General features: G+C 39.7%; 1 protein-coding gene across 2 annotated transcripts in view; it reads right to left on the bottom strand.

Moving 5' to 3' along the window:
• Positions 1-25,564, bottom strand: part of lrp2a (low density lipoprotein receptor-related protein 2a) — a 77,743-nt gene that overhangs the window by 38,162 nt on the left and 14,017 nt on the right. The window contains exons 8-37 of one of the 2 annotated variants that reach the window (XM_088605381.1): positions 24,922-25,065; positions 23,784-23,903; positions 23,386-23,514; positions 22,712-22,881; positions 20,095-20,318; positions 19,411-19,617; positions 18,919-19,121; positions 18,627-18,767; positions 17,901-18,104; positions 17,382-17,574; positions 16,405-16,530; positions 15,964-16,094; positions 15,656-15,793; positions 15,269-15,550; positions 14,899-15,138; positions 13,941-14,060; positions 13,742-13,858; positions 11,897-12,277; positions 10,858-10,872; positions 10,231-10,479; positions 7,450-7,661; positions 6,708-6,892; positions 6,249-6,477; positions 5,491-5,668; positions 4,889-5,017; positions 3,236-3,402; positions 2,877-3,020; positions 1,910-2,019; positions 1,495-1,672; positions 579-792 (exon numbers count right to left, since the gene is read on the bottom strand). In XM_088605381.1, coding sequence (XP_088461507.1) covers positions 579-792; positions 1,495-1,672; positions 1,910-2,019; positions 2,877-3,020; positions 3,236-3,402; positions 4,889-5,017; positions 5,491-5,668; positions 6,249-6,477; positions 6,708-6,892; positions 7,450-7,661; positions 10,231-10,479; positions 10,858-10,872; positions 11,897-12,277; positions 13,742-13,858; positions 13,941-14,060; positions 14,899-15,138; positions 15,269-15,550; positions 15,656-15,793; positions 15,964-16,094; positions 16,405-16,530; positions 17,382-17,574; positions 17,901-18,104; positions 18,627-18,767; positions 18,919-19,121; positions 19,411-19,617; positions 20,095-20,318; positions 22,712-22,881; positions 23,386-23,514; positions 23,784-23,903; positions 24,922-25,065 — 5,280 coding nt within the window. The remainder of the gene's footprint in view (positions 1-578; positions 793-1,494; positions 1,673-1,909; positions 2,020-2,876; positions 3,021-3,235; positions 3,403-4,888; positions 5,018-5,490; positions 5,669-6,248; positions 6,478-6,707; positions 6,893-7,449; positions 7,662-10,230; positions 10,480-10,857; positions 10,873-11,896; positions 12,278-13,741; positions 13,859-13,940; positions 14,061-14,898; positions 15,139-15,268; positions 15,551-15,655; positions 15,794-15,963; positions 16,095-16,404; positions 16,531-17,381; positions 17,575-17,900; positions 18,105-18,626; positions 18,768-18,918; positions 19,122-19,410; positions 19,618-20,094; positions 20,319-22,711; positions 22,882-23,385; positions 23,515-23,783; positions 23,904-24,921; positions 25,066-25,564) is intronic. The other variant, XM_088605382.1, reaches the window with a different exon arrangement.

Genomic DNA, 25,564 nt, shown 5'->3' with positions numbered 1-25,564 from the left:
TTCACCCTTCCTCATGGAGCTCTGTAATACAACTCTCACCACTAACAATGCCCAGTGTTCTTTTGAAAGCAAGTGCTGTAGAGCATCCAGTAAAATAACACCCAGCTAAACTGAATCCTTCCTTGTAATTAAAAAAGGCCAAAGCCTGTAGAGTTCATTTTGGTAGGCTGTGCACAGAAAAGGTCATGAATCATTCACACCGAACATTTAGAATGGTAATGTTTTTTGGGCAAAGAAAACTTACAGTTTGGATGATAATCTTCCAGATGCATTATTTTATACTAATTTCCTGTCCCAAACAAGTTTTTCATGTTCTCAAAACACAAACAAAAACATCCAATAGTATTCCAAATGCAATATTATTCACCTTTATTTTATATAATGAAATTGTTAGGAAATGTGTTTCATTTGTATACAATAACTCAGTTTACACAACAACTCAATTTAACCATCAGCTCAAAAAGAAGCATGAACCAAATTAATTTAAAACAAATACATCTCTCTAATTGTCAAAAATGAAAAGCACTGGAGGTATGGTTCACAAAAGTGCACATTACATCCACAACCTTTAGACTTACTCTCTCGATCGTGGACTTTCAGCACTCGCAGTCCAGACACATTGTCTCTCAGCACCACTCTGTTAGCTCCAGTGGCCTTGTCCACTCTTTCCACAACCTCATAATCCCTGTCTGTGAAGTACAGGTACGTATTGTGCACAGCGATGCCCCAGGGGTGTGAAAGCCCGTTGACTATGGTGATACGGTTTGTTCCGTCGGGATCTCCTCTTTCAATCTGAAGGAACGCATTTAATAACAGATGACTAAGAACTGAACTGGCGTGTTGCCTAATGCATCAATTCACCTGGATAAACTAGGTTTTTCCCCAAACAATGCAAGTCAAATGACGTCAGTGAATCTTAAAGGTGAGGATGCCCTTTACTTTCTGCTCCACACAAGATTTCTCTGCATTTTTGTTTCTCTTGTTCTCGTTTCTGTGTATTTTTGTTTATCTCGTTCAGAAACTAGAAGCTTAAGGTGTAATGACATGCTTTTAACAAAAACAATTGCTAATGAACATACGTGACCAATTATGTTGGCAACCTATATTCCAAGTCAATTATTATTCACCTGAAACATAATCTTTGTATAATACTCTGTTCAAATTTGTAAAGTACCTCACTATTGATTTCTGAATAATTTAAGACTGGGAATAAATAGAAGAGACACACAAATTAAAATGTACACATGGGTAATGTCTATTTTTCCTAATTCCAGCTGTTTGTCTTAACCTTAAACATAAAACAATGGCTTCAACATTATTCAAGCATTCATAAAGACACACAAGTATGCAATGTAAAATTGTAATTCTCACCACAATAACAATAATAGTGAAAAATATTAATTATATGTACTAAGCTCATGTGTCAGTCATAGAATTCATACAGTGATTTTCCTGTTCGGATGAATAAAAACAAGGCTGCACACAGGCACTCACCACCCCGTTTGCTGAGACAGCCCAGTAGAGCTTATTTTCACCAATGTCAATAGTAATGAATTCTATGTGATCCATGTTGTTAGTGAAGAGGTTGATAGCATTGGATCCATCCATATCTGCAGCTGCCACCTTAGCAGGGACACCACTCTCTGTGCCCTGGTCAGTCCAGTACATCCTCCTGAAATACAGTAGTGAAACACAACAGCTAACACTTTACACCCAGCTGAATGCCACTTATTTCAATCATGCAGCAGAAATAAAATAGAGACACATATGGCATGTATAAAAATGACAGCACTTGGAGTTAAACTTTCTAAACATTTTTTGAAATTAGGACATATGGCAAATATCTCCTGCAGGCACTACAAATGAAAGAGATTATCAACACTGAGAAGACGTGTTTCAGTGAGCTTACCCACGTGCAGGGTCGACAGTGATGCCAATAGGAGTTCCTGCGCCAGTGGGAGTGCCATTATTAGTGATCAGAGTTTTCCTGTACTTCAGTTCTCCATGGAGCTTCAGCACCTACATGCATTTCAAAATCAAACGATTTTATATTTAGAACTGATATGATTATTATTTCAACATTCCGGTCAGATCCCCCTAAGTGCGACAGAGAGATGAAAGACTGGCTGAACCCCCCCTCACTTTCATTAGGAATGAGCCAAAGGAGCTGCAGCGAGGGTGAAGATGTGTGGTAGGAGGGGTGAGAGCGAGACATGCAAATAAAGTTTATAATAAAAATTAACTTTATTTTATATAGCACCTTTAAATGTGGTTTAAAAAAAAGCGCTTTACAGAATGGCAACAACAACAATAAAAAAACACAAGATATGCATGATGAAAATACACAATGAGAGGAGACAGTAGACGGGGGTAATGGATACAGTAGGAGCAGAGGGGTAAATACCAGAACCAGTTAAGTAAACCCTTCTAAAGGAGATGGTTTTGAGTCTAGAAAATATTAGATTGTAAGTCCAGAAGTTCAGTAGAAAAATATATACATAGGAGAGCAGAAGTAGGCAAGATTAGGATCTAACCTTCCTAACGAACTTTTGCTAAACATATTTTCTTATTATTATGAAGCAGAATTTATCTACATATGAATATACAAACCTTAGAGAGTACCTACAGTACTAAGAGATTAAATATAACCACTCCCTATGAAGTCATAAACTGAAAACATTTTCTCAGCTTCCTAGTTTAAAATTTGTATTTTGTTTTAAAAAAGGATTAAATATTGCTCAAAAGTTCCACCACTTTTGCTACAAACCAAAGGGAATCCTTCAAGCTTGAGCACAGATAAATGGGTTGGATTTCTGCATTAAGCTTTAAGCAGCAGCTCGAATTGCAGCTGATGTAAAAACAGCCTCCCGGGTTACCTCGATGGACTGAGACGCTGGATTAGTGTAGTACAGGTTCTGCGTCATCCAGTCTAATGCCAGGCCCACCGGAGAGCCGAGGATGGCAGCGGGGGCGAACTCTGTCCGGTTGGTTCCGTCTGATTTCACCCTGTGAATTTCCCCCTGGAGACGAAAGGATACATTTCTATCAGCTCTGTAATTCAAACTGCGCAGCACTGCAGGCTTCCACTGAGGGGACTGTTTTGCTTTCTGCTTTTGGTTGTGTCGGTAAATCATTAAAAAATAGCGTAAGAGCAAAAAAAATTCAAAGGTTTCTTTTTTATTTACCAATGTTTTAGATTGGAAAAAGGCGCTTGAAAAAAAACTGTTGTACTCACTGGGTGCTCTACCCAGTAGATCATCTGCTCGGAATCATCAAAGTCAACATCATAGCCATTGTGCAGACCAGCAATGGGGACCATGGCATCATTGGACTTGTCATCTGGGTTCAGTGGGATGCCATAGATAATACTGTCACGCACCACAATCAGAAAAGGAGCTGCATCTAAAGAAAGTAATATAACATTTGTTTGCCATTTAGAATAAGCAGCTTTGCCAAAGCATGTACCATCAGATTTCCTCACTTCATAAACTCACTTAAATTTCAGTAATAAAAAAGGAAAATACCTTTACAATCAACAGATACAGTAAATTGCACCAGAAAATACAAAACTCAATAAAAGACATAATCCTAACATCATGTAAAACAACCTTGTGTAGCCAGCAGAAACATATTTACAAGTTATTTAAACATAATTAAATGTGGAAATGTTGTGAAATTTTTCTTTCAAACATATTTATAAGCATTGCCCTTGTGTTTTCATGTTCACCTGCAATCATTGTAAGCTTTGTTGATAAAAAACAGCATGTCAAATGCAAAACGTGCCCCCCAAATATTTATTAGACGTCATGAGAGCAATTTTTATTTATTACATTTTTAGTAATAGTAATTAGTATCTATATTACCATTTAAAAAAACATATAAACCTGCAATTTTCAAAGTCACCTAATTCCAACTTCCTGATAATGGTTTAGATGAGCAAAGCTTATTATACATCAGATTATTATTTCTTAGTGCACTGAAAGTTAAAAGAAAGATTGTTCGCTTTATTTATTGTATAAGCCACCTGAAGAGTCATGCTGCTAAGATATTTTTAAAAAGCTTCATTGTTATCAAATCCAAATGATACACCATGGATCTCCAGAGGATAAAATTCAATTTTACTGATGAAAGTTCATGTGTGCAATTTGATTTGCTTTGTCATCAGAGATTAGAGTCCGTAGATGCCTTTGGGCAATGAGTGTATTTTCATTCTCAAGTAATCATTCATCTTTCAGTAGAAAATAAATTTTACAATCTTCCCAGAAGCTGCAACTTGAGATGGGTTGAGTTTCAGACCTAAGAGGACCTGTTGAAGTTTGGATTAAAGGTCTTTTATCAAATTGTAATGAACATTGGCAAACCAAAAAAAAACAAAATGATTTCCATTTTTTTCTTACTATTGGTAAGTGAGGATTAAACACACTTCAAAATGGAAGACTGCTGACAACTGCCCTCCACCATTAACAATTATATCCAAATTATCATGTAAGGATTTTCAGTTTAAAGAGGAAAAGTCTGAAATAGTGTTTGTGTACAAAACATATTGGAAATAGCTGGGGCAAAAAGTCATTGGTTTCCATTAAGTGGAACCAACCATTTTCTGCTGATACACGCACTCATCTTTAAATAGATGGGTATCATTATCTAGTTTAATGGATGCTAATGAAAATAACGACAAATGTAATGCTAATCAGCCTTTGTTTTTTTTTTATGTGATGTTTTAAATATGCATTTACAAGACGAAGATGCATAAATTGTTAAGATAGATTCATTTTCCCCTTAAAACAGACAGAATGGATTCTGCTAAAGAAATCATAAGTAAAATACATATAGCAAGCTAGACACATTCTGCTCTCTGGGTGTTTTTGTCACAGAGAAACACACCGACCTCTCTCACAGTTCGCCTGGTCTGCAGACAGAGTCCATCCTGAAGGGCAGGCACACGAGTAAAATCTGGGCCCAAGAGTGGACAGGAGACATATGTGGGAGCAGGGACTCATGGAGCAGAAGTTGACACCTGCATTTCAGACAAGATATTTCATTCACCCAAATGAGTCAGAAAGAATTGATTGTGTGGATTGCATGGTGAATTTTATCGGAAAAAAAAACCTTGTTAGAAAACTTTGAATAAGACCCTTTCCTGATAACAATCACTCCCTCCTGCCAGTCAAATACTGGTGGAATTTTTCATGAGACAGTTGCATGTGGAGAGTAGCAAATAGAAATCCACTACTAACTGCGGGCTTTATTATCGGAGAAGGGAGAATTACAAATGCAGACCTCAGAGTGCAGATTCACAATTTCATTCCACGGCACAAATGTACGAATGCAGTCCTAACATTGACACTGATACGTCACAAACACTGAGATTTATGACAGCTAGAAAAATGTTGTATGCACTGAAAATTAAAGAAAGATATTATGAGAAAAAGATATCTTGAAGTTGTCTTCTTGTATTACACAGATTCCTTATTTTATATTTCCTCCTACCTGAAGGCTGCCTGGCAGGATGGACAGCCACAACTCCCATAGGCTGTGGGACGTTATACAGCATCACAGTCTGGTTTTCCCCATGCCACTTATTGGCTCGAATTACCCGGCTGACATATCTGTCAGTCCAGTACACGTAATCCTCAAAAATCGTAATGGCATGTGGATGTTGCAGCACCTTATTAGTAACAACAGGGAAACACATAATGATTAGGAAATGATTCGGAAATGGAACGTTAAATTCTATTGTACAGTAAGCATTTACTGTAGGCACTCTGGACTCATAAGGCTGTAAATTCAAGTCCTCATTTCGGACTCTGGTATTGTACCTTTGAGCAAGCTAGCTTTACCCCAGCTGCTGCGGCCCACATAGAAAGGTATGTGCATTGCTGGGGGTAACCCAGTGATGGACTGCAGTCTCGAGCTGCAGGAATTATGTATTCTCGGTTTACTGAGCCTCTAGCAGGACTGTAATATGGAGATGAAAGTGTTTTTTGTCAGTCCTCACAGGGAAAAGAAATAGTCTGCACGCCTTAGTTATTGAGTTTATTCTGTTATGTTGAACTAAGTCTTTAATTGAGAGTAACATAGTTTATATGCAGAATGAATATTGAAAGGATGCCTTATGAAAGATGTGAATCTCATTTTTAACTTTTAAATACATTTTGTTGTAATTTGGACACACAAATATGATTGAATTATTTGTAAATGCAGAATCAGATTTTTTCTTATTTAAAATAAGGGTTTTTTTTTCTTACCAAGTCACTGGCTAAGACCTGCTTCCTGTTGTTTCCATTGTAATCACAATAGTCGATGAAATCAAGATAAGCGTCTGCAAAGTAGAGCAGTTTGTTGGGATAGTCTATGGTCAAGCCGTTAGGCCAGTAGAGTTTGTTGCTAATAATAGCCGTCCTCATTTTGCCATCCATACTGGCCTTCTCAATCCGCGGATTCCTCCCCCAGTCACTCCAGAACATAACGTGAGCACTGCACAACAACAGAAGCAGCTCTGTGGTCAATGAACAAAGCAGCAAAATAACTCATACTTCTTTCTAACATACATAACAGCACAGCTAACATGCTTCACTGAGAAACTACAATCTTAAATAAGTGTATTAAGCTTAATACATGTTAATGCACTTATGGTAAAGTTTTAAACTTTATTTGCACCCTGACCAGATCAGGCTTTTACATTTTAGTAGTAAGGTTATCCTTACTCATTCCTTGGATCCAACACTAGTCCTCTGGGGTTCGTCACATTTTCACTGATAAGCACAGTCCTGTGGCTGCCATCTAGTTTGGACACCTCGATGGTCTCAAGGACATAGTCTGTCCAATACAGGTTGCGTCCCACCCAGTCAACAGCGATGCTTTCTGTAACCGTAACCCCGCTGTCAAATATCTGCAGAAACATTTTAGAAAGTGTGTAAATTGTGATTTCAAGATTATTTGCACATTCTTCTTTGTTTTGTCTGCCCCTGCCTAAAATATGGGAATCAAATAAACATCCTGAAATTACCTTATGGCATATTTCGTATATTCATTTCTACCTCAATTCTGAGCTCTGAACTCTTTTTGGTAAACATCACTTATCAGCTTGAATAGATGGGAAAGCTGCTTATTCCTGGTCAAAGGTAATGGAACCGGTTTATCTGGCAGTATGGGGAAGAAAAAGGGAACTACACCCTGGATTAGATATCTGGGCATTGCTAGGGAGAAGCACTTAGAGACACCAATGGTCCTACATAGCACAACTCCAGAAGGTGGGAGGAAAACGCAGCAGCAAGAGAAAATGTACGCTAACACAGGAAGAACATGCAAACCCCACACAAAAGGTGCTCCAGTCTGGAAGTGACTGAATGAACCAAGAGCTGTGAGGCAGCAGTTTTGAATGCTACTGCCTCTGTGCTACCCTTTTCGGCAAAACAGGGTTTTAAAATAATTAACTATCATACTTACAACTGTCCGGTCACTGCCATTTTTGAAAGCGCTCCATATTCTATCTTGTGTGGTGTCTGACCAGTACACACGGTCAGTGACTGAATCAAAATCAATGGCCACAATGTTCCTCCCATCCCGTACCAGGGAGCGGATAACATTCGGCTGGGCTGTGATATTGTCTGAAACTATCTGGTTTCGGCTCGCAACCAGCAACAGTGCTTCTCTGGAACCTAAGAAAAACAGAAAACCAACGTAAAAAAAACATATTCAATAGAACAGTTCAAAATAATGGGCTAAACAGCAAAACATTTTAACTGTAATTCATTAATAACCAACTGCTTGTATTGATTATCTCAGAGATACAAATACAAATATCAAACAGTATGTTTTGCAATAAAAAACATGATCATAGAAGAGGTACTGTATATGATAATGGCAGAAGTATAACAGATACTAGAAACAAACTTAAGATAAACAATTCATAAGTGAATACCATCATGTTTATCTGAAGTGGATCTAGAACCTGCTTCTTCTATGCTTATATTATTTATATAGATTTTTTTTTTTACTTTTCTCAGCCTGAGACACATGGTCTGTTTCTGCCTTGATAAATGTTGGAGTGAAAAAATTCCCTTCCATCATCTAAAAGTTTCTCCTTATTCTCTATCAAAAACTACTTCGGTTTTGTTGTTGGGATTCTGAAAATATTTCTTATTTATATATATTCTGATTTAAGCCTCGATTAAAATATTGTCTATTTCTCTAGGCCTTTCCTTTTTACAAGTACTCGCAATTCAATAAATAGGAAACTCTTGGTTAAACTAACTTTGCTTTAGCAGACAAAAAGTTACACCAAGGCCTTAATGTATTCATTTTTTTCTAGTAGATCCAATGTTTTTTACATCATTTTACTAAGAACACATAAAGTGGGAACCAGTATACTGCATAATACTGTATTGTGAACGATAGCAGACTTACTGTATAGCAAAACTAAAAAGCATAAAAACCCTTGGTAATCTAAATGCTTGAATAGGTTAAAAATGAATAAGGATTTAAAAATAACATTTGTGATAAATATTGGAATGCACAGAAAGAAAACTGAAAGGAATTGATCTGTCCCGCTCAGGAGTATACAGTAGTAAAGTAGTTCTGCTTGGACCTCTCCAATAGTGGAATAAAATCAGAACTAAACAAGTTGATAATGTGATCATGTAAGGTAAGAAAGCTAACCTGTCAGTTGAAAGGTTAAAAGGAAAAGTTCCTCCGGAATAGATCATGTCAACTGGATTGATGGGAAATAACTCAGTTTTCTGTAAGTTAAGCCTATAACCTGAGAATCTGCCAAAACTTCCCAGCACAGAGAGAACATGAGGAAAGGCCAGGTCAGACATATAAAGCAGCACATCATCAGTACACAAGGAATCCTTCTGTTCCTGTCCCTGGTTACTGTGCAATGATATAGAAAGGGTTTGGAAGGCAATAGCAAACAGGTCTGGAAAAGGGACAGCCATGCCTTGTACTGCCGTGGAGTGCAGATAACTCAGAGTACTGAGGGAAAGACAGTAACTTAACCAAATCCATTATGGTTCATTAAAAATGTTCTCAATGCAACCAAATGCTTTTTCTGCATCAACTGAAAACATATCTCCAAGAAGTCTGGTGTCAAGAGACTGATATTCAACGATTAACAGATATTTGAAAGAGTGTATTTTCTATCCAAATGTAGTTTGCTCTGAAAAGATAACAGATTCTAGTTTATGGACCAAAGCCTTAACTTAAGCATTCAGGAATGACATGGAACAACAGAAGCCGCCATCAAAGGGAGGCTTTTTTTTAGCAGTACTGAGATGAACGGTTAAAACGTTGGCCAAAAAAAAAAAAGAATTAGAAAAGGTCACTGCAAACATCCCTCTTAACGTGAGATTGAGTTTGAGATTGAGATTGTGGTCATTTGTTTTTACAAAATACAACAGGGAACTGTTCAAAGCCAGGGAAAGGCTCCTAGACTATCAGACTTAGATCCAGTAGTCTGGACAATCTCATCTGATGTCAGAGGCTCCTCCACAGAAGACAGACTGGGATTCAGGCCTGTCAAGATCCTCGAAGAGTCAATAAGTCTGTGATAACTGCGCTCATGTTAGAAGTAATGCTAATAAACAATCCTTTGTTGGAGGTAATATCCTAATTACACCATGTAGATGTTTCTGACTGACATATATGTTATTTTGGTTATCTGTAGTAATCAGATCTTAGCAGGAAAGGAATGAAGTTATGAAAACAATGCCCCTTTTCTCCTTTTTTAAGATTTCTTACTGGGGTTTGGATGACTTACATCTCATCATTCTGAAACATAACATATTTTTGAAATAGCTAATTAAAATCAATATCCGATGTGGAATAAAGAAGTCACTTATTTGTGCTTCCAGAGCAGCTCTCAGTGTGGGAATTACATTGTCAAAAGTACAACCAAGCTGCAGGATTGACTGGATTTTCCCTCTTCTTTCCTCTTGATGCATTTAAACACACTTTGGGATGAAGCAGTTTTCCTTGCCATTCAGAACACTCTGCATCAGGAAGTGGCTATTTGACTAAAATAACAAATAAATTGAGTAAAAATTACAGTAAAATAACCATACTATAATATAAACCAGATGAATCATGGAGTATCTGCATGGCCTCTCCCAGGCAGGAATTACTTGAAGCCAGCTTGTGTTCCTGGAGCTCGCAACACTGACCTTTTTATTTATTTTTTGGTTATGTCTGCCGATTACGCCGCGTCCAGAGCAGTCAGAGCCTTACCTGAGGCCTTGCACGTGCGCTGGTCGGCCTCCAGCACGTAGCCCTCCTGGCAGTGACAGCGGAAGGACCCCCGCTCGTTGAAGCAGTGCTGGCTGCAGAGGCCGGGGGGGCTGCACTCGTCGACGTCGTCGCACGTCTTGGAGTCGTTGCTCAGCAGGTAGCCCATGGGGCACGTGCACTGAGCCCCGAAGGGGCCCTGGATACAGTTGTGCGTGCACCCCGCGTTGTTGTCCGAGCAGCTCTCCTGGTCTGGGAGGAACACGGGCGGAGGCGATCAGTCAAATTCGCCCATTCCAGACAGCATCCCAATCAAACGCCACAAGAGCACGTGCTCCAAGAACTGTAGCAAGCGGGATACTAAGCTCAAGAAAACGGTTCAGCTATTCCAACTTATTCGGCAAGTTCTGAACTGCTACACTAATCTACGCACAAAGAAAGTCGAAATTATGGACTACCTGTATATACGATACGGAGAATCTATTCTCTATATGTGCTAGAACGAGTTAACTATAGGGATCTAAAAGCACTTTAGTCATGCATACTGTTTCACATGCAAAGTTAGTGTTTGTTAGTGCAATTGATACTATGATTCAAAACACTAAGCGTATAATCAAGATAAATTCCTACCTGGCAAAGGCTCATCTGAAAGCCATGAAAAAATCAAGAAAGGAAAAATCACAGATCAGATTCAAGGACTGGATCAACACATGCTTGATTTTGACGAAAGAAAAAATGCAACAACAATTTTATCACACGAAAGTCCACCCGTTAAGGTAAGTGGATTCATCCATTTAAATATTATGAGACCAAATGATTTGCATCATGACTTATTGAAATCACACAATTACTGTAATTTCCATTTCTGTAACTCAACAGACAAAGTGTAACACATTTATGTGTAATTCATGAACCATTACATAAAAAGAGCACCAAAGAGATATCACGGCCTAACTTGTGAAAATGAAGAGAGAAGATACTTGACATGTATTTTGATTATACTATTGACACTGCATCAGTGCTACTACACTAGCAATTATCTGCTCTCTTGAAGTGTAATCAGTGTATGAATAACATTTTAAATAACATGTTGTGGTACATTTAGTGTAACATAACAGGATATATAACAACTTACTAGCATCGTAACCCTTTATGGCCTGTCAGAACTTTAAAGTCTCATCAGTAAAAAATAACCTAAAAACATTCCATTGTTTAATGACAAAAAGACCGTTTGGAGGCAGGAGTCTTATTATTGTTGTTTTAGACACTTGTTCGGTGTCATGATACTGTACGGTTGCTGTATGGTATTTTTGTCATATATGTTATACCTTATGAGTTCTCCTTGTGCAAAGACTAATTCCCTTAGGGGCAATAAAGGTTAATTAATAATTAATTAACTGAATCTGGGCTTCAAAGAGGAGGAAAGGAAAATTTTCAGTAAAAAATGACATTAGACCGCAGAGTTTAAGTGGATATTGGCAACAGTTTCAACTTCCAAAGAGAGATATTTAAAAAGCGGCCTATTATATATGAGCCTATTATATATATACAAAAACAGAAGTTCAGGCCACCAAGAGTTAAACTGTGTCATTTCAATCAGAGTTGTCATATAGCAACCAGCTAGATTTTTCCAGAATGTCTCGGGAAATGACCGACGTCGAAGACTTACTGCAGAGAGGCGACTCGTCGGCTCCATTGGGGCAGTCGGGCGTGTTGTCGCACACGCGGCTCAGGTTGACGCACACGCTGTGCCCCGGGCACTGCCACTGCCAGCTGGGGCAGCGGAAAGGCGGGGTGGGGCAGCCGCGCTCGTCGCTGGCGTCCCGGCAGTCGTCGTCGCCGTCGCAGAGCCAGCCGCGGGGCACGCAGTTCCCGTTGTCGCAGCGGAACATGGAGGGCTGGCAGGTGCGCACCGGGCAGGCCTGGTGCTCGTCGGACCCGTCTTCGCAGTCCGGGTGCCCGTCGCACTCCCAGCCCGCCGGCACGCAGCTGCCGTCCGACTGGCACTGGAACTCACTCTCGTGGTGGCACATGCCGGGAGGCCTCGTGGCTGCCGGGTTCAAAACACAGCCCGACCTTGTTCAAACGAGCAGCACGCGGGCGAAAGTTCACCGTCGGGAAAATACTGTTACAGCTTTAGGTAACTGAAAAGTGCCTCTTAGGTTTTAGATAAAGTTTGTGCTGCTTGGCAGAGTCAACACTTCTAGCTTCAAAGCAGAGGGGATGTTTGTTGAGTTGTGGGATCCTTTGATCATAAACCAAGGTAAAGTTTACCCTGGTATACCTAGGTAAGCTGTGGGTTAGTGATTGCCGATGAGCAGTACAGAAACACACCATATAAGATCACTTTAAGAGCACAGAGAGAACAAGGAAGAAGAGAAAGACAACAAGGAAGAGGACAAGAAGCAGGGAAGAAGAAGAGGAGAGACAAGGGTCCAAAGGAGTTGGAACTTTAAGCTTGCTCTAGGCGAGAGCCCCTATTTTATGATCGTCCAAACAAAACCTGACTGGAGCTAAGTATTTGCACCTTGCTAGGGAGACCTTGCAATGCTGTGTTTTGGGGAACCTGGGATTCCTGGGTAAAAGATACCTCGATTAGAAATGTCTTTCTAATTTTTTATTAGGATAGGCTCCCATTTATTTTGTGGCATCCAGGGCGCAGAGGGAGAGATTGGACTGCAGGTTGTATTGAATTTATTTAGAAAGGCAGCTTCTCTCTTCTCTTATTTGGCCTCTGTAAACATTAAGACTCTGGGGTTTTTCTGGGTAATTAGGGTGTGAGGCCTCTGAAACACCTTGTTTGTACATAGTGTACATTGTATATTTAGTTGTGTGTAGTGTAGATGGTGTCTTGCAATTGTAATAAATATTTGTTTAAGCAAGTGTGCCTGGATTATTACTCTTTTCAACAAAGCTGTCCCTCTTCATGTACCTCTAATTATACCAGTCGCTCAGGTATTTTCTTGAGAAATCACTTACAAGTTGGGGGTTTTGGATAATTATTTTACTTATTGACTAAACCGCACGTTCAATCCTGATTTTAACCATTTTGGTAACCTCTGATTTGTAACAATACATATGGTACATGAAGCAGGTAATAAAAAGCAGAACAGTTCTAAACAGCCTCTGTATCTGATTTTTTTCAAATCCTTTTTCAGGGTGATGCAGTCAACATTCCAACCCAAATGGAAGCATTCATAAAACCATTCAGATTTCTGAATGGCAGTTTCTCAGAATCCCCCCACAACACTCAGGTTTCCAGAAACAAGTATTAATATAATCCAGAGATCAAAGGATTTAATTCCTGTGCCTAATGGAATTTCATTAATGCATTTAGTATCTAAGGTCTGAAAATAAATAAACCGTGATAAATCCCTCAGCAGTTAGGACTTTTTTCTGCTATGAAATTGTAAACATTCCATAAAATACAACTTTAGCACTAAATATCTGATCATATATAATGGTATAAATTCCATCTTTTCAATAACTGTACAGAACGACAATGAACACTTACGACAACCAGCTTCATCAGAGTGATCCTGACAGTCAAAAACTCCGTCACACAGGTAGTAGGAGTTGATGCATTGGCGGCCATTTGCACACTTGAACTCATAGCCAGTGCAGTTATATGCTGAAACAAGAAAGAGTTTTCAGTGATGGATGAAGCACTGACTGGATACTGTTCCATGTTCTCTGTTTTCTGACATACTTACAGCACCCCTGTTCATCAGCTCCATCGACACAGTCCCTGTCTCCATCACACACGTAGCTTGGGTCAATACAACGATGGTCTGGGCACTGAAACTGCCCTGGGTAACAAGTTCCTGTAACATCTGCAATTTGAAAATTAACATTTAAATACTGTAAAAAATCCATAATGTATTCAATGACCCCTCTAGTGTTATCTATTACAGTCTAGCTTTGTCACCCTGCAACTCACAACTAGCAAAAGGTTGCTGCTGGAAGAGGTGTTAGTGGGAAAAGTAAGGAGTGCTCACCCTGTGGTCTGTGTGGTCCTAATGCAACAGTATAATGATGAGGACACTATACTGTAAAAAAGGTGCCGTCCTTCAGATGAGTCATAAAACTGAGGTGCTGACTCTCCATAGCCTTTAAAAATCCCAGGGTGTTTCTTGAAAAGAGTAGCGTTGTTACCCCCGTGTCCTGGCCACATTTCCCCCTGGCCTTTACCAATCAAGGCTTCATAATAATACCCATCTATTATGACATCAATGACATCATTTCTCTGTTCTTCTCCCCCTGATAGCTGATGTGTGTTGAGCACACTGGCGCACATGGGTGCACACTGGAGATGGTGGAAGGAAATCCCCATAGTCCCCAGCACTTTGAGGTGAGTGTCCAGAACAGTGCTATGTAAGTAAGGATTTATTTACTGTTACAGGTTGGGAAGGTTTCAGACTATCATTTCAAGGTCTTGTATCACAACTTTTGCTAAAGCAGAAAACAGAATATCAGTCTAACACAAGTAATGTCCTGAATACCAAACAGGTTACATCTACTTCGTTGGCTTCCAACTCTATCTTTTGTCTTCAAACCTCTGTCTTAAACTGCTTGAATGATCACTACGCTGCAATCTTACATCTAGGCACTAGGCGTTTGAATTAAGAGCAAAGGAAATCTTTGTTAGCAGTAACCCGAGCTCTCACTCACTGCAGTTAAGTTCATCTGAGCCGTCCCCACAGTCATTGTCGGTGTCACACAGCCAGATCAAGGGGATGCAGCGTTTGTTGGCGCAGGTGTGCTGGTTGGACAGACAGGTGGTGGGGACATGCGTGGGGCAGTTACGTTCGTCACTCTCATCGAAACAGTCGTTGTGCCCGTCACAGCGCCAGCTGGTAGGTATACAACGCTGATTGGCGCAGGTGAATGCAGAGGATGAACAGGTGGTATCTGCAGAAAAAAGCAGGAAGAAAACCTTGTTGGTTCTCAAGCTTAAGTTGATATATTACAGTTGTACAGTGAAATATATATTTCAATAACACCGCAATGCAAGCTGAAAACATTAAAAACGTTTACATACTATGGGTTCCACAGTTGACCTCATCGCTGTTGTCATGGCAATCGTCAACCCCATCACATCTGAAGTAGGATGGCACACATTTGCCATTGGCACAGGAGAAAGAGTTGGAGCCACACTGCAAAGTTGGGGGTTCACTGGAGGGATCCTCAACACAGGTTTGTTGATTAGGCGCCAGTTTCATCCCATATGGGCAGCCACAGACTCTTTGAAAGTTAGGCACTGGGAAACAAAAATGGCTGCAGTCTCCATTTGGATTGGCAGGCCTGTTACAATAGTTTGATCCTACAACAATCAGAACAAAACACATCAACAGAATGTTTAGAAGTTAAAAGATAACTTACAGAATTTGACTTTATTTCTTTTAAAGCACTAAAGATAACTGCTCACCAGTCTGGGAATTTGCATTAAAAGATTTAACATGCATTATGTGGCTTATGCCTCTTCTGATAACCGTCATTTCTCCTCCATCTGTTTTTCGGACACGAACTATCCCTTCCAGTCTCCAATCGGTAAAATATGCATATGCTTTGAGAAAGAAAAACAAATAGTGTTCAAATCAAATAATACAATGCAACAAGGAAAAAATGAAATTACAGGGCAATGCGCGTTATACGCAAGGTTAATGTGTTTGTTTTATAAAAGAAAACGGTTCATTCCTAAACATTCATCTTTAGTAAAAAAGAAGAACTACTCACCTCCAAAGATGGTAAGACCAAAAGGATGTGACATCTGGCTGATACGGTCAAGAGTCAATCTATTTAATCCGTCAAATGTGCTGTGCTCAATCTTATCGAAGAATGCGTCTACCCAGTACAAGCGTAGAGAACTGGAAAAAAGGGTAGTTATTTAATTAACACCGAGACAGAAAACACAAAGTTTACTTTCAATGTTTTTACAGAAAACCTTTAACAGAAATCTCCAGTCAGTAAATCAAATCAATAACATTGTGGTTTCTTTCACGTCAACAGGAAACGTTCATTCATAAACTGAGCTCTGCAAGGGGCTTTTCAGTGCAAAGAGAAAGTGAAAAGGTCTTTCCATTGTTGGTGGGTTTTTTTTTAAAGTATTAAAGGTTCAGATGAAAGGAATACTGTAAGAGAGTTTTCAAAGCCTGTAAATCGCTCATATTGGCTCACCTCCAGTCGATGGCCAGACCGTTGGGCCAGCCAAGTGTTGTGTTTACAATCGACAGTGCATGTGACCCGTCGCACCAGGCCCTCATGATTTTGGCAGGACGATACCAGTCCGTCCAAAAGATGTACCTTGAGGACACAAACCAAAAAATAAAAAAAGAGACACCCACTTTTTTATTTTAATAATGCAGTTCCTTCAAATAATAGGGATTCTGGCTCTTTTTTTTCCTAGTGCGTAAGCTCTGAAATTAAGAGAGCATCTTTGGAAGATGTGTACGACTTTTAAATTTACTCCAAGCTCCCTGTGCTTGTTACAATACCAGCCTTCAAGATGCACTAATCTATGGACTCTACAATGTCTTTCTTTGACTAAATAAAGAGTCCCTTCATCAGCCAGGGTTTAAAAGTGGGAACAATTTATAACTGGGTGGGTACCATCATGGTAGATGTGACTGAACACAAGTGCCTTGCTCTTGAACACACTTTCAACTTTTTGTATTCTTAAGCAGAAAAGAGCCAGGGTCAGAACAAGGAGGCATTGAGCTGTGTTCTTTGCTGACACTTTCTGTGAACTGTGAACTGCAGTTACAAAGTGCAAATTCTGTCCCATGCATTTCATTGAAGAGGAACTGTATATATCTTCTAAAGATCAAAGCTACAGTATTAACTTTAACTTCTAACAGAAACAGCATTGGATCTAAAGAAACGTTTAAACTGTGCATTCTTTCTGGAAATTCATAAATCAGAATTAAAATGGTATTAGATTCTGTTGGCTTGATTTACATGGTAAGATACAACCAATAATCAATTGGACCCTAATGCCACAGACTTAAGATGTAAACTCTTTAGCAATCCTTTCTCAGTACAATCATACCCATGTTGCCCTGTATTTCTATTTTTTTAATTGTGACTTGCAGGAAGGTACAGTGTGGGATATAGTGAAATTAGACTGAAGGTAAAACACAGAGTGAAACAATTACCCTATTCCTGGATGCACCACTAGTGATCTAGGGTTGTTGAGATTCTGTATTATTGCTCTTCTGGACTTGTCTGCCAGCTTCATCACTGATATGCTCCTGTATCGGGGGTCAGTCCAGTACAGGTTTTTTGAAATCCAGTCAAACGCCAGATCTTCAACACCATCTACCCTATTGGCTGCAAGAACCTCTCTGCCTGAAAAGATAAATGCAACGACTTCAGGAATACTTCATACTGAAGCCAGCTGTGAAATACATTAAAATACTTTCATTGTTACACTTGCGTCTCACCGTTTTTTATCACTGTATATAAATAAGAACAATAGAACATTAGAGCTCTATACAAAATAGTGAATAAACATGGATGTTAAATCACAGAATCACACAAAAAATGATTTTTTGAGAAAAATCCCCAAAAAGGATTTCTCTGAGAATGCGAGGGGTACATATCAATTATGTGTTATATGCCCTTTTTGCAGAGTTCATGTTAAATTCCTGCACGAAAAACAACTTTGAACCTACCTGTCCCATCCACTTTCTGTTTATAAATGATATCTTTTGCCGTGTCAGAAAAGAAAATGGTGTCGTCCTCTGCGCTGAAATCAACTCCAACAAAGTAGGATGGGCTTCCAGTCACGGGCAGGATGATATCCTCCTGGGAGGAGAGATTGAAGGGGATTCCTCTCACCGCCAGCTGACTGGAGAAGAGCAGGAACTGCCTCACGGCTACAGAGGGAGGAAAGGACAGGTTTACCTCAAAATATCCACCACCACAGATGCTTCTAAACAAGTCTCCTGACAAGGCTAAAACACCCAGCATCACAGATGAACAGAATTCTTGGTCTTGTGACTAACTTCTATGCACATTTTGCACATATTTTATTGTTTTTACAGTGACTATGATCATCATATTTTGCACACACCTATGTATTTATTTTTATTTATTTTGTATGACTTTTCGTCTATTCTGATGTCTGTTTTTGCTTGTCTTGGGCTGGACTGCTGTAAGACATCAATTTCCCTACGGGATCAATAAAGTCTTATCTATCTATCTTATCTAACTGTAGCCTCCAGATTCACTGCAATTCTATTCTTCCTTCTTGAAATAAATTAATACAAAGTCATATGCGTAGTTACCGAAAAGAAAAGAGAAGCCCTTGCAGGTCAGTTCTTTTGCAAATACAGGATTGCACTGGGGAGTATTATTGACATAACTGCATTCTTTGCAGGACTGGGGCATTTTCTTACCCACACAGCGTCTTCCGTCGGAGTGCAGGTCGTAGCCCATCCGACACTTGCAGCGGTAGCCCAGGCCATCGTTGTCTGTCCTGTGGCTCAGCACGCAAATGTGGTCGCAGCCGCCTTTGTTGCTCCCACACGGGTTTCTCGCTTTTCCCAAAGCACAAAAATGTCAATTGAAAGGGTTAACTCGGCACTCACGACTAGAAAACCACAAATGACTACGATTTTCAGGAACTCTGCTTCATTACTGTGTGTATTTGCCTAAAGTATTTGTGGCCCGGCCCTCTACTGAACTTACCGTAAGGCTGTCTGAGGGAATGGTAGACAGTCACGCCGTAGGGAGTCAGTGGGGTCTGGTAGACAGCTTGAGGGTTATTCTCGAAGAACTTGTTTGCCTTCATCACAGCCATTTTAGTCCAATCAGTGAAATACACAGTGTGTTCAAACAGGCTGACTCCGAAGGGGTGCGGAATGAGTGACCCTCCGTGAACCACAGTTTTCCTAACGTGGAGCGTGAAACACACACACATTAAAATTAGACACTGCTTCTAAGCACAAACGTGCTACATTTTATTTTTACTGCTTTCACCAGAAATTTCAGCTCTTTTCTCCAGTCTGTTAGCACTGTCTTGGATACCAGATGTCAACAGGATACAGAAATAAAAAAAATGAAATTGAAATATTTTCTTATACTATGTTACAGCACTCAATATAAAATATTTGAAAGTGACACACTACATTTCAACTATGCATTGATATGATATGTATCCTTTATTTTCAAGGCTCTTACCTATGCAGGCCATCATAATTTGTTGTTTCAATGTAGTCATATCGACTATCAACCCAGTAAACTCTCTTAGCCACAATATCCAGTGTTATTCCAGCTGGCCAGCCCAGCTTAGTCTTAACTATTTCATAGCGGTTTGATCCATCCATGTAGGCTCTTTCAAGGCCGGGCTCCCCTGTAACACGATCCCAGTCTGTGAAAAACAGAAACCTACACAAAAGGCAGAAAATATTTTTAATACTCTAACACAGTCCATTACTTAGAATGACATCACAGCAGTTTGCTCCATGCAGAGTCTGATATTACACGTCAGTAGTATCTCTACCATGCTGATGCAACTAAACAGCACTGATCTTATCATTAATTCCAACAGATGGCTGTTTTGTTTCATAAATAACATTACATTATTCGAGGAGCACTTTACCTTCATCCTACGGAAATCATTTTAACAGAAAAACAAAGACAAAAGCAAAAACAATACTTGTGTTCATACAACTTTTTCAACAGAACGAACAGAGGCATAACAGTGATTTTAATTAGTGCTTCCACACAGATGCTATGATTAAATTACACCAAAGCTCATCGTGTTTATTAATTTCCACTAATCCCTCAGACAAGAGGGTTCTCTTTGCCCTCCTCCTGAAGGCAAAAGCCTAAAGCCGAAGACACAGGAGTTTCCCTTCTTACCCCACTGTGGGATCGACTGCGATGCCTCTTGGGTTTCCCAGGTTCTCAGCGATCAGGGTCACGCGGTTATCCCCATCTAAATCCACCATGTCTATCCTGTTCACACTCCCCTCCACTACATACAGCTTATTGTTTACCCAGTCCACCGCTAGGTTTTCAGGGTAGTCAACTGATACGTTTAAGACCACCTGGATCCGGGAACCATCAATATCCACAGAGAACACCTGCAAATGAAATAAAGCATCCTTGTGTCGAGATTATGTTTTCTGGTGGGTGTGCAAAAAACAAACATTTGTAGTTGTTTTTTTTATTTTAGTCACATAAATAAAGTGCATGTCCTCAAGACCATCCATATCACTTAATCAAACAGCAGAAATGATGAGTTTCAAATAACATCCCTTCCCCTAGGCTATCGGATTCCTAGTTATACTACTTCCTTATCAGTTCAGCTGTGTTTTAATGGTGCTTCCTCAGTTACATTTCCAACACAATCCTGCTTCACTCAGACTGATTTCAACATGGCACCAGTCTGACAAACTTTATCAGTTGGCACTCAAGTGCTAAGTAAGGATACTGCACTTTCCTATATCAGTTATTTTGAAATCAGATCCAAGAGCTTTAAAAGCAGTTTTCGAGAGATTTTAGCTGACTTGTTTTAAGAGAAACAGAAGATGCAAAGTTGCCTTGGGGTTTAGAACACATTTCCCGTCTCTAGCTTGTAGTCCTCTAGATCAAAAAAGTCGATGTCCTCTGGCCAGTGTGACTGATTTGCAGAGATACTCAGCAGGCTGCCTCTGTGTCCTAGCCTTTCAGCTCTGTGGCTTGTGTTCAAACCACGAGCAGCGAGAATCTCAAACAAAGCCCTTTGACTTAGCCAAAGAATGCGTATAACTGACGGCCGTGAGTGAAAACAAATACGGCATGTTACTTTGTACATGATCGGGTTACATAAAATTACCAAGAAATATGTGAAGATTTCTACCCAAAGATCAGAACGTTTTCTTGATTAGAAATTTGGATTCCATTCCATGCAGACTTCCCCCCCATTATAACCCATTCATTAGGAGCCAGACAGCTATCGTATTATTATAAGGTAAGCAGTAACGAGAGGGCTCCATGAAAGCACTCCCTTTGATTTTGAGAAAGTCGGGTTCCAGCACAGTACAACATGACCTGCGAGCAACAGGTTGTCGATCGTTTCATAAGACTAACTAGCAGATTTTTAACAAAGAAGTACTGACGATTAAGGGGGGAAAGGGAAAAAAGAAAAATGTCAGTTATATCCATTTTCCACTTCTCAAACGTATGACCTATAACTGGGTGCCGAGCCAAGCGCTCCTTCATATCACGGCAGTGTTATATACAAAGGAGCTATAATATGGGGAAGTGTAATTGGAAAAGCTATCAAAAGGAGCATCGGAATAACTGAACACTGTGTTAGGCCTAACAAATGTACAGAATGGATCCATGGTTGCAGTGGATTGTAGGACAGCACAGATTAGTTGGGTGAGCCTCTGGACTCGTGCCTGACAGGTTGTGAGTTCGAGCCTCTGCTGCAGACACTGCTGTTGTGCCATGGGAATGGGTCTTTACCCCAGCTGCTCCAGTCCCCCTGGCTATACAAGTGAGGACCGGCATTGCTGGGGGTAATTCCTCCCACGCAGGGGGCAATCATATGCTTGGAAGTCTACCTCAGCCTACAGAAACCAGGACGGGCTCTAATGCAGTGAGCTATAGTGGCTTTGATGTGCTGTTTGCCTTTTTTGCAGTGAATTAACATACTATCATACTAACATACTAACATACTAACTAATTACTAACATACATAACATACTAACATACTATCATACTAACATAATATCAGTAATGCAGCTTTTTAGGCTTTAGGTAAGTAAAAACAAACATAATTGCTACGGATGAGTTAAGGACACAATGCTACAAATAAAATTCAGCGTTTTCACCCTGTCTTGAGTGAGTTTTGCTAATGGATAATAAACAAGATCTCTCATTTCTTTAAGAAAATGTGGAAAAATACCATTAGGCCCTGGATGGTATATCTTAGTGCTTTTATTACTCAAAACATTTCTGCCTCTTCTATGCTATGTAATTTAAAACTTTTATCTTTGCTCGACTTGTGTCATATTGTCTGTTTCTTCCTCACTAACACCTGAGTGAAATATTCAATTAATCTATCAGGTATTTTCCTAATAATCATCTCTGAGACACTTAATTTTTTACTGTTGTAATACTTAATTACAACATTAAAATAATATTTTTATTATTTATTTTAGCTTCCAATGCAATACCATTTTCTCTCTCTCTGCATTTCTGATATCTTGTCTTATGAATCCCCGTATTTCGCACAGAGATCTCCAAGATTGACTGGAGGTTGTCTATAGATTTGAGCTGTAAAGGGCTTATTGTCCTGAGCTTTACATCTTTTTATAGGTAACGGGTTGAATTTGGCTGTACCTTTACATCTGAACTAGCTTTTGGGTTTTGACACTAGACATTGTCTTGGGTTATACAGAATTGTACATAAGCATCTGAAGCAGCTGGGAGTAAAAGTGCCAAGAAGCACAAAAAGGAGAACAAAAAAACCTTTCTTGCTGCTTACCTTGTTCTGAATGGTGTCTGTCCAGAAGACTCTGTGTAAGTAATAATGGTAATCTACTCCGACAGCTATACCGCGGTTCTGGGACTGCACAAGTATCCGAGAGCTGTGCCCATGGATATCGCCAACCAGCAGATCTCTTCCATTGGAGAATATAAGTAACGGCAGCCCAGCTAAAGAGTACAAAGTTACAGTTCCGTCACTGGTTGCTCTAATTCTTAAAACAAGATTCACAGAAAATGTTAATTGTGCCAGGATTCACAGTCACAAATTATCTGCAAAATGCATAGATTTAAATGTATTCTTCGTTTCCAAGTAAAGTATAAGGTATGCAATTTGTATTATACAGTATGCAACTCACTTTCATCAACAGATTCAGTGGGGAACTCTGTTTTGGATCAACAGCTTTACGCCAGAAGACAAGACTACTTCAGAGGTAAAAGCTTTCAGAGGCTGAAAAGAAGAATGCTTGTCTTGTGATAATTAACATATTTATATTCTTCTCCTGGCAAATTAAGTACTGTATCTAATGTAGCATTCTCTGAGCATCAATACAGCAAGACGCAACACACAAGGTCCGAACCTCACTGGCATCACATAATTGGCTGGCATTTAAGGGATGGGCTGGTTTAAGTATGGCTAGGCTCCATGCCGAGGCTGAACGCATGGTTACTTACATGAAGTGTTAGCTCTGCAATGCCTGTGCTGTTCCAGGACATAGCCTTCCAGACAGCTGCATCTGTGACTGCCAGTTCTGTCTTCACACATCTGGTCACAAACACCCCACATCTTGCACTCGTCAAAATCTTGATCCAGAATGAAAATACACAATCAAAGCAGTGGTCAAGTCCGCCTTCTATTCAGTTTCAGGAATATAATTCATCTTATTAATTGTTCCCCATTGTTCTTCAATCTCCCTCCCAATTGGGGGCAAAGGGTGATAAATGCTGGATAAAAACTACAACAAAGGTTTAAAAACACCCTTAAAAACATGCTTCCTTTTCTTGCAAAACTGTGCTACAAATGAAACAGTACAAATATACATTTTCCTTTTACGTGTAATCTGTGAGTTTACCTGTGCAGGTTCGGCTGTCATTAATATTGACGACGTAACCTGAAGGACAGTAGCAAGTCCCTCCTGCAGGAGACGGATGACACCGATGCTCACAGCTTAGAGATGCACACCTAGATACACCTGTCAACAACAATACAGTACAATTCTTAATCTACCTTCTTTGTAAGATTATCACCACAACTGGCTAACTCAAACATATTAGAAGGACTGAAGATTTCCTAAATATCTTCAAATGTACCAGACGAATTTAAAATGACCCGTTTTCACACTACAGCTCTTTTATGCAAGATGGAATGATAGGGGCAAGTGTACATTAAACAAACACAGAAACCGAATTTAAATTATAACATTGTATTTTTTACAAAACATAAACTAGTCCCAATTTCTTGCTGTACCATATCCTGATTCCATGCCTATATCTTAGAAAATTGATGATACTACAAAACGTTTCAGAATAACGATGATCTAGCGAGCTCAGCAGCATTTATTCAGCCTTTTTAAAATCTTGTCTGTAAGATTACTGTATTTAATAATGAATGCAATGCACATATGGAATATGTGGTAAGAGTTGAACTGCTGTGTTTCATACATTGAAAATCACCTAAAATGAACAGTCTAAAGAAAATTTTAATTTCCTCAACCAAAATATTGGTCTTCTGGCACGGGTTATTTGAATGTTCTTGATAAACCAGGGACGTAACAGCATCATTAAAGACTCAATATAGACTATGTGACCTGTTACTAGGAGCTAAGTGATCATGCCTTGCATTTATATTACATTTTTAATCCCAAAGGATTCTAGTAGGGAAACCACCACCTCCTCCACAGTAGTACAGCACCCATCTGGGTGACATGCAGCAGCCAGCAGTTCCACAACACGGCAAAACAGAAGTCAGAGGTTGAATAAAGGGGTAACATGAGGTAGACCTGACAGCATACCAAGAATGGAATTTAGCCAGGAATCCAGATTAACATGTCTTTTAATGAATGCGTGGTTAAGACCTCAGTTTAACATCTTATCAAGAGGAAAATTCTGGTCCAGAAGAGAGAGAAACACCTACTGGTCCACCCACCCAACTTACTTTAACCTCTGGCGAGATCAGATCGCAGAAGCGGCAAATGTTCATGTTTTACTCACTACAATTCCTGCCTGCAGTTGTGTTTGTCTCGTCCTCCCCCCCAGGGCAGTGGTTGGTTCCATCACAAAGCTTTTCAAGGGAGATACAGACGCCAGAGGCAGGGCATGGCCACTCCCCTGGATAGCACTCGTGCTCTGATGATTCTAACAAGAAAAGAGGAAGTTCACCTCATAACCCTGCCCGTCTTTAATCAATCCGATACATGAACTATTCAAACTATTTTTGGTACTTTTATGCTTGTGTATACGCTAATTGAAGAGGCAGCAACCTAAGCAGTTGCAAGCACATACTGTACAACTTGACTGTTTGGAGTAGAGCCACTATAGTAAAAGACTGCAGATCCAGCAAGCTTTCCATGTGACTTTTCTTCTCATACAGTGGATATACCCAGCTGAACCTATTAAAAATGCTGAAGCTACCAGTAGGGCAATCAATCAGTGTCACAGGGAAAGGGAAAAATGAAACATCAATGTAAAAAAAAGAGAACTGTATGTTATAATTCAAACAAAAATGACAGGAATACTAAATGTCAAAGGCAAGCCTTACAAGTAACTGTCCCAGAATGCAGCATGGGCTTTAACTATAAAAGCAAAGGCTCACTGAAAGCATCATTAATTGAGATGACTCTGCAGGGCACGCTGC

The sequence above is a fragment of the Lepisosteus platostomus genome, chromosome 14, assembly GCF_059453375.1.
Source record: "Lepisosteus platostomus isolate fLepPlt1 chromosome 14, fLepPlt1.hap1, whole genome shotgun sequence".
NCBI classification, from domain to species: domain Eukaryota; kingdom Metazoa; phylum Chordata; class Actinopteri; order Semionotiformes; family Lepisosteidae; genus Lepisosteus; species Lepisosteus platostomus.
Note: the sequence above shows the minus strand (reverse complement) of the source record. Positions and strands in the feature narration are given on the sequence as shown.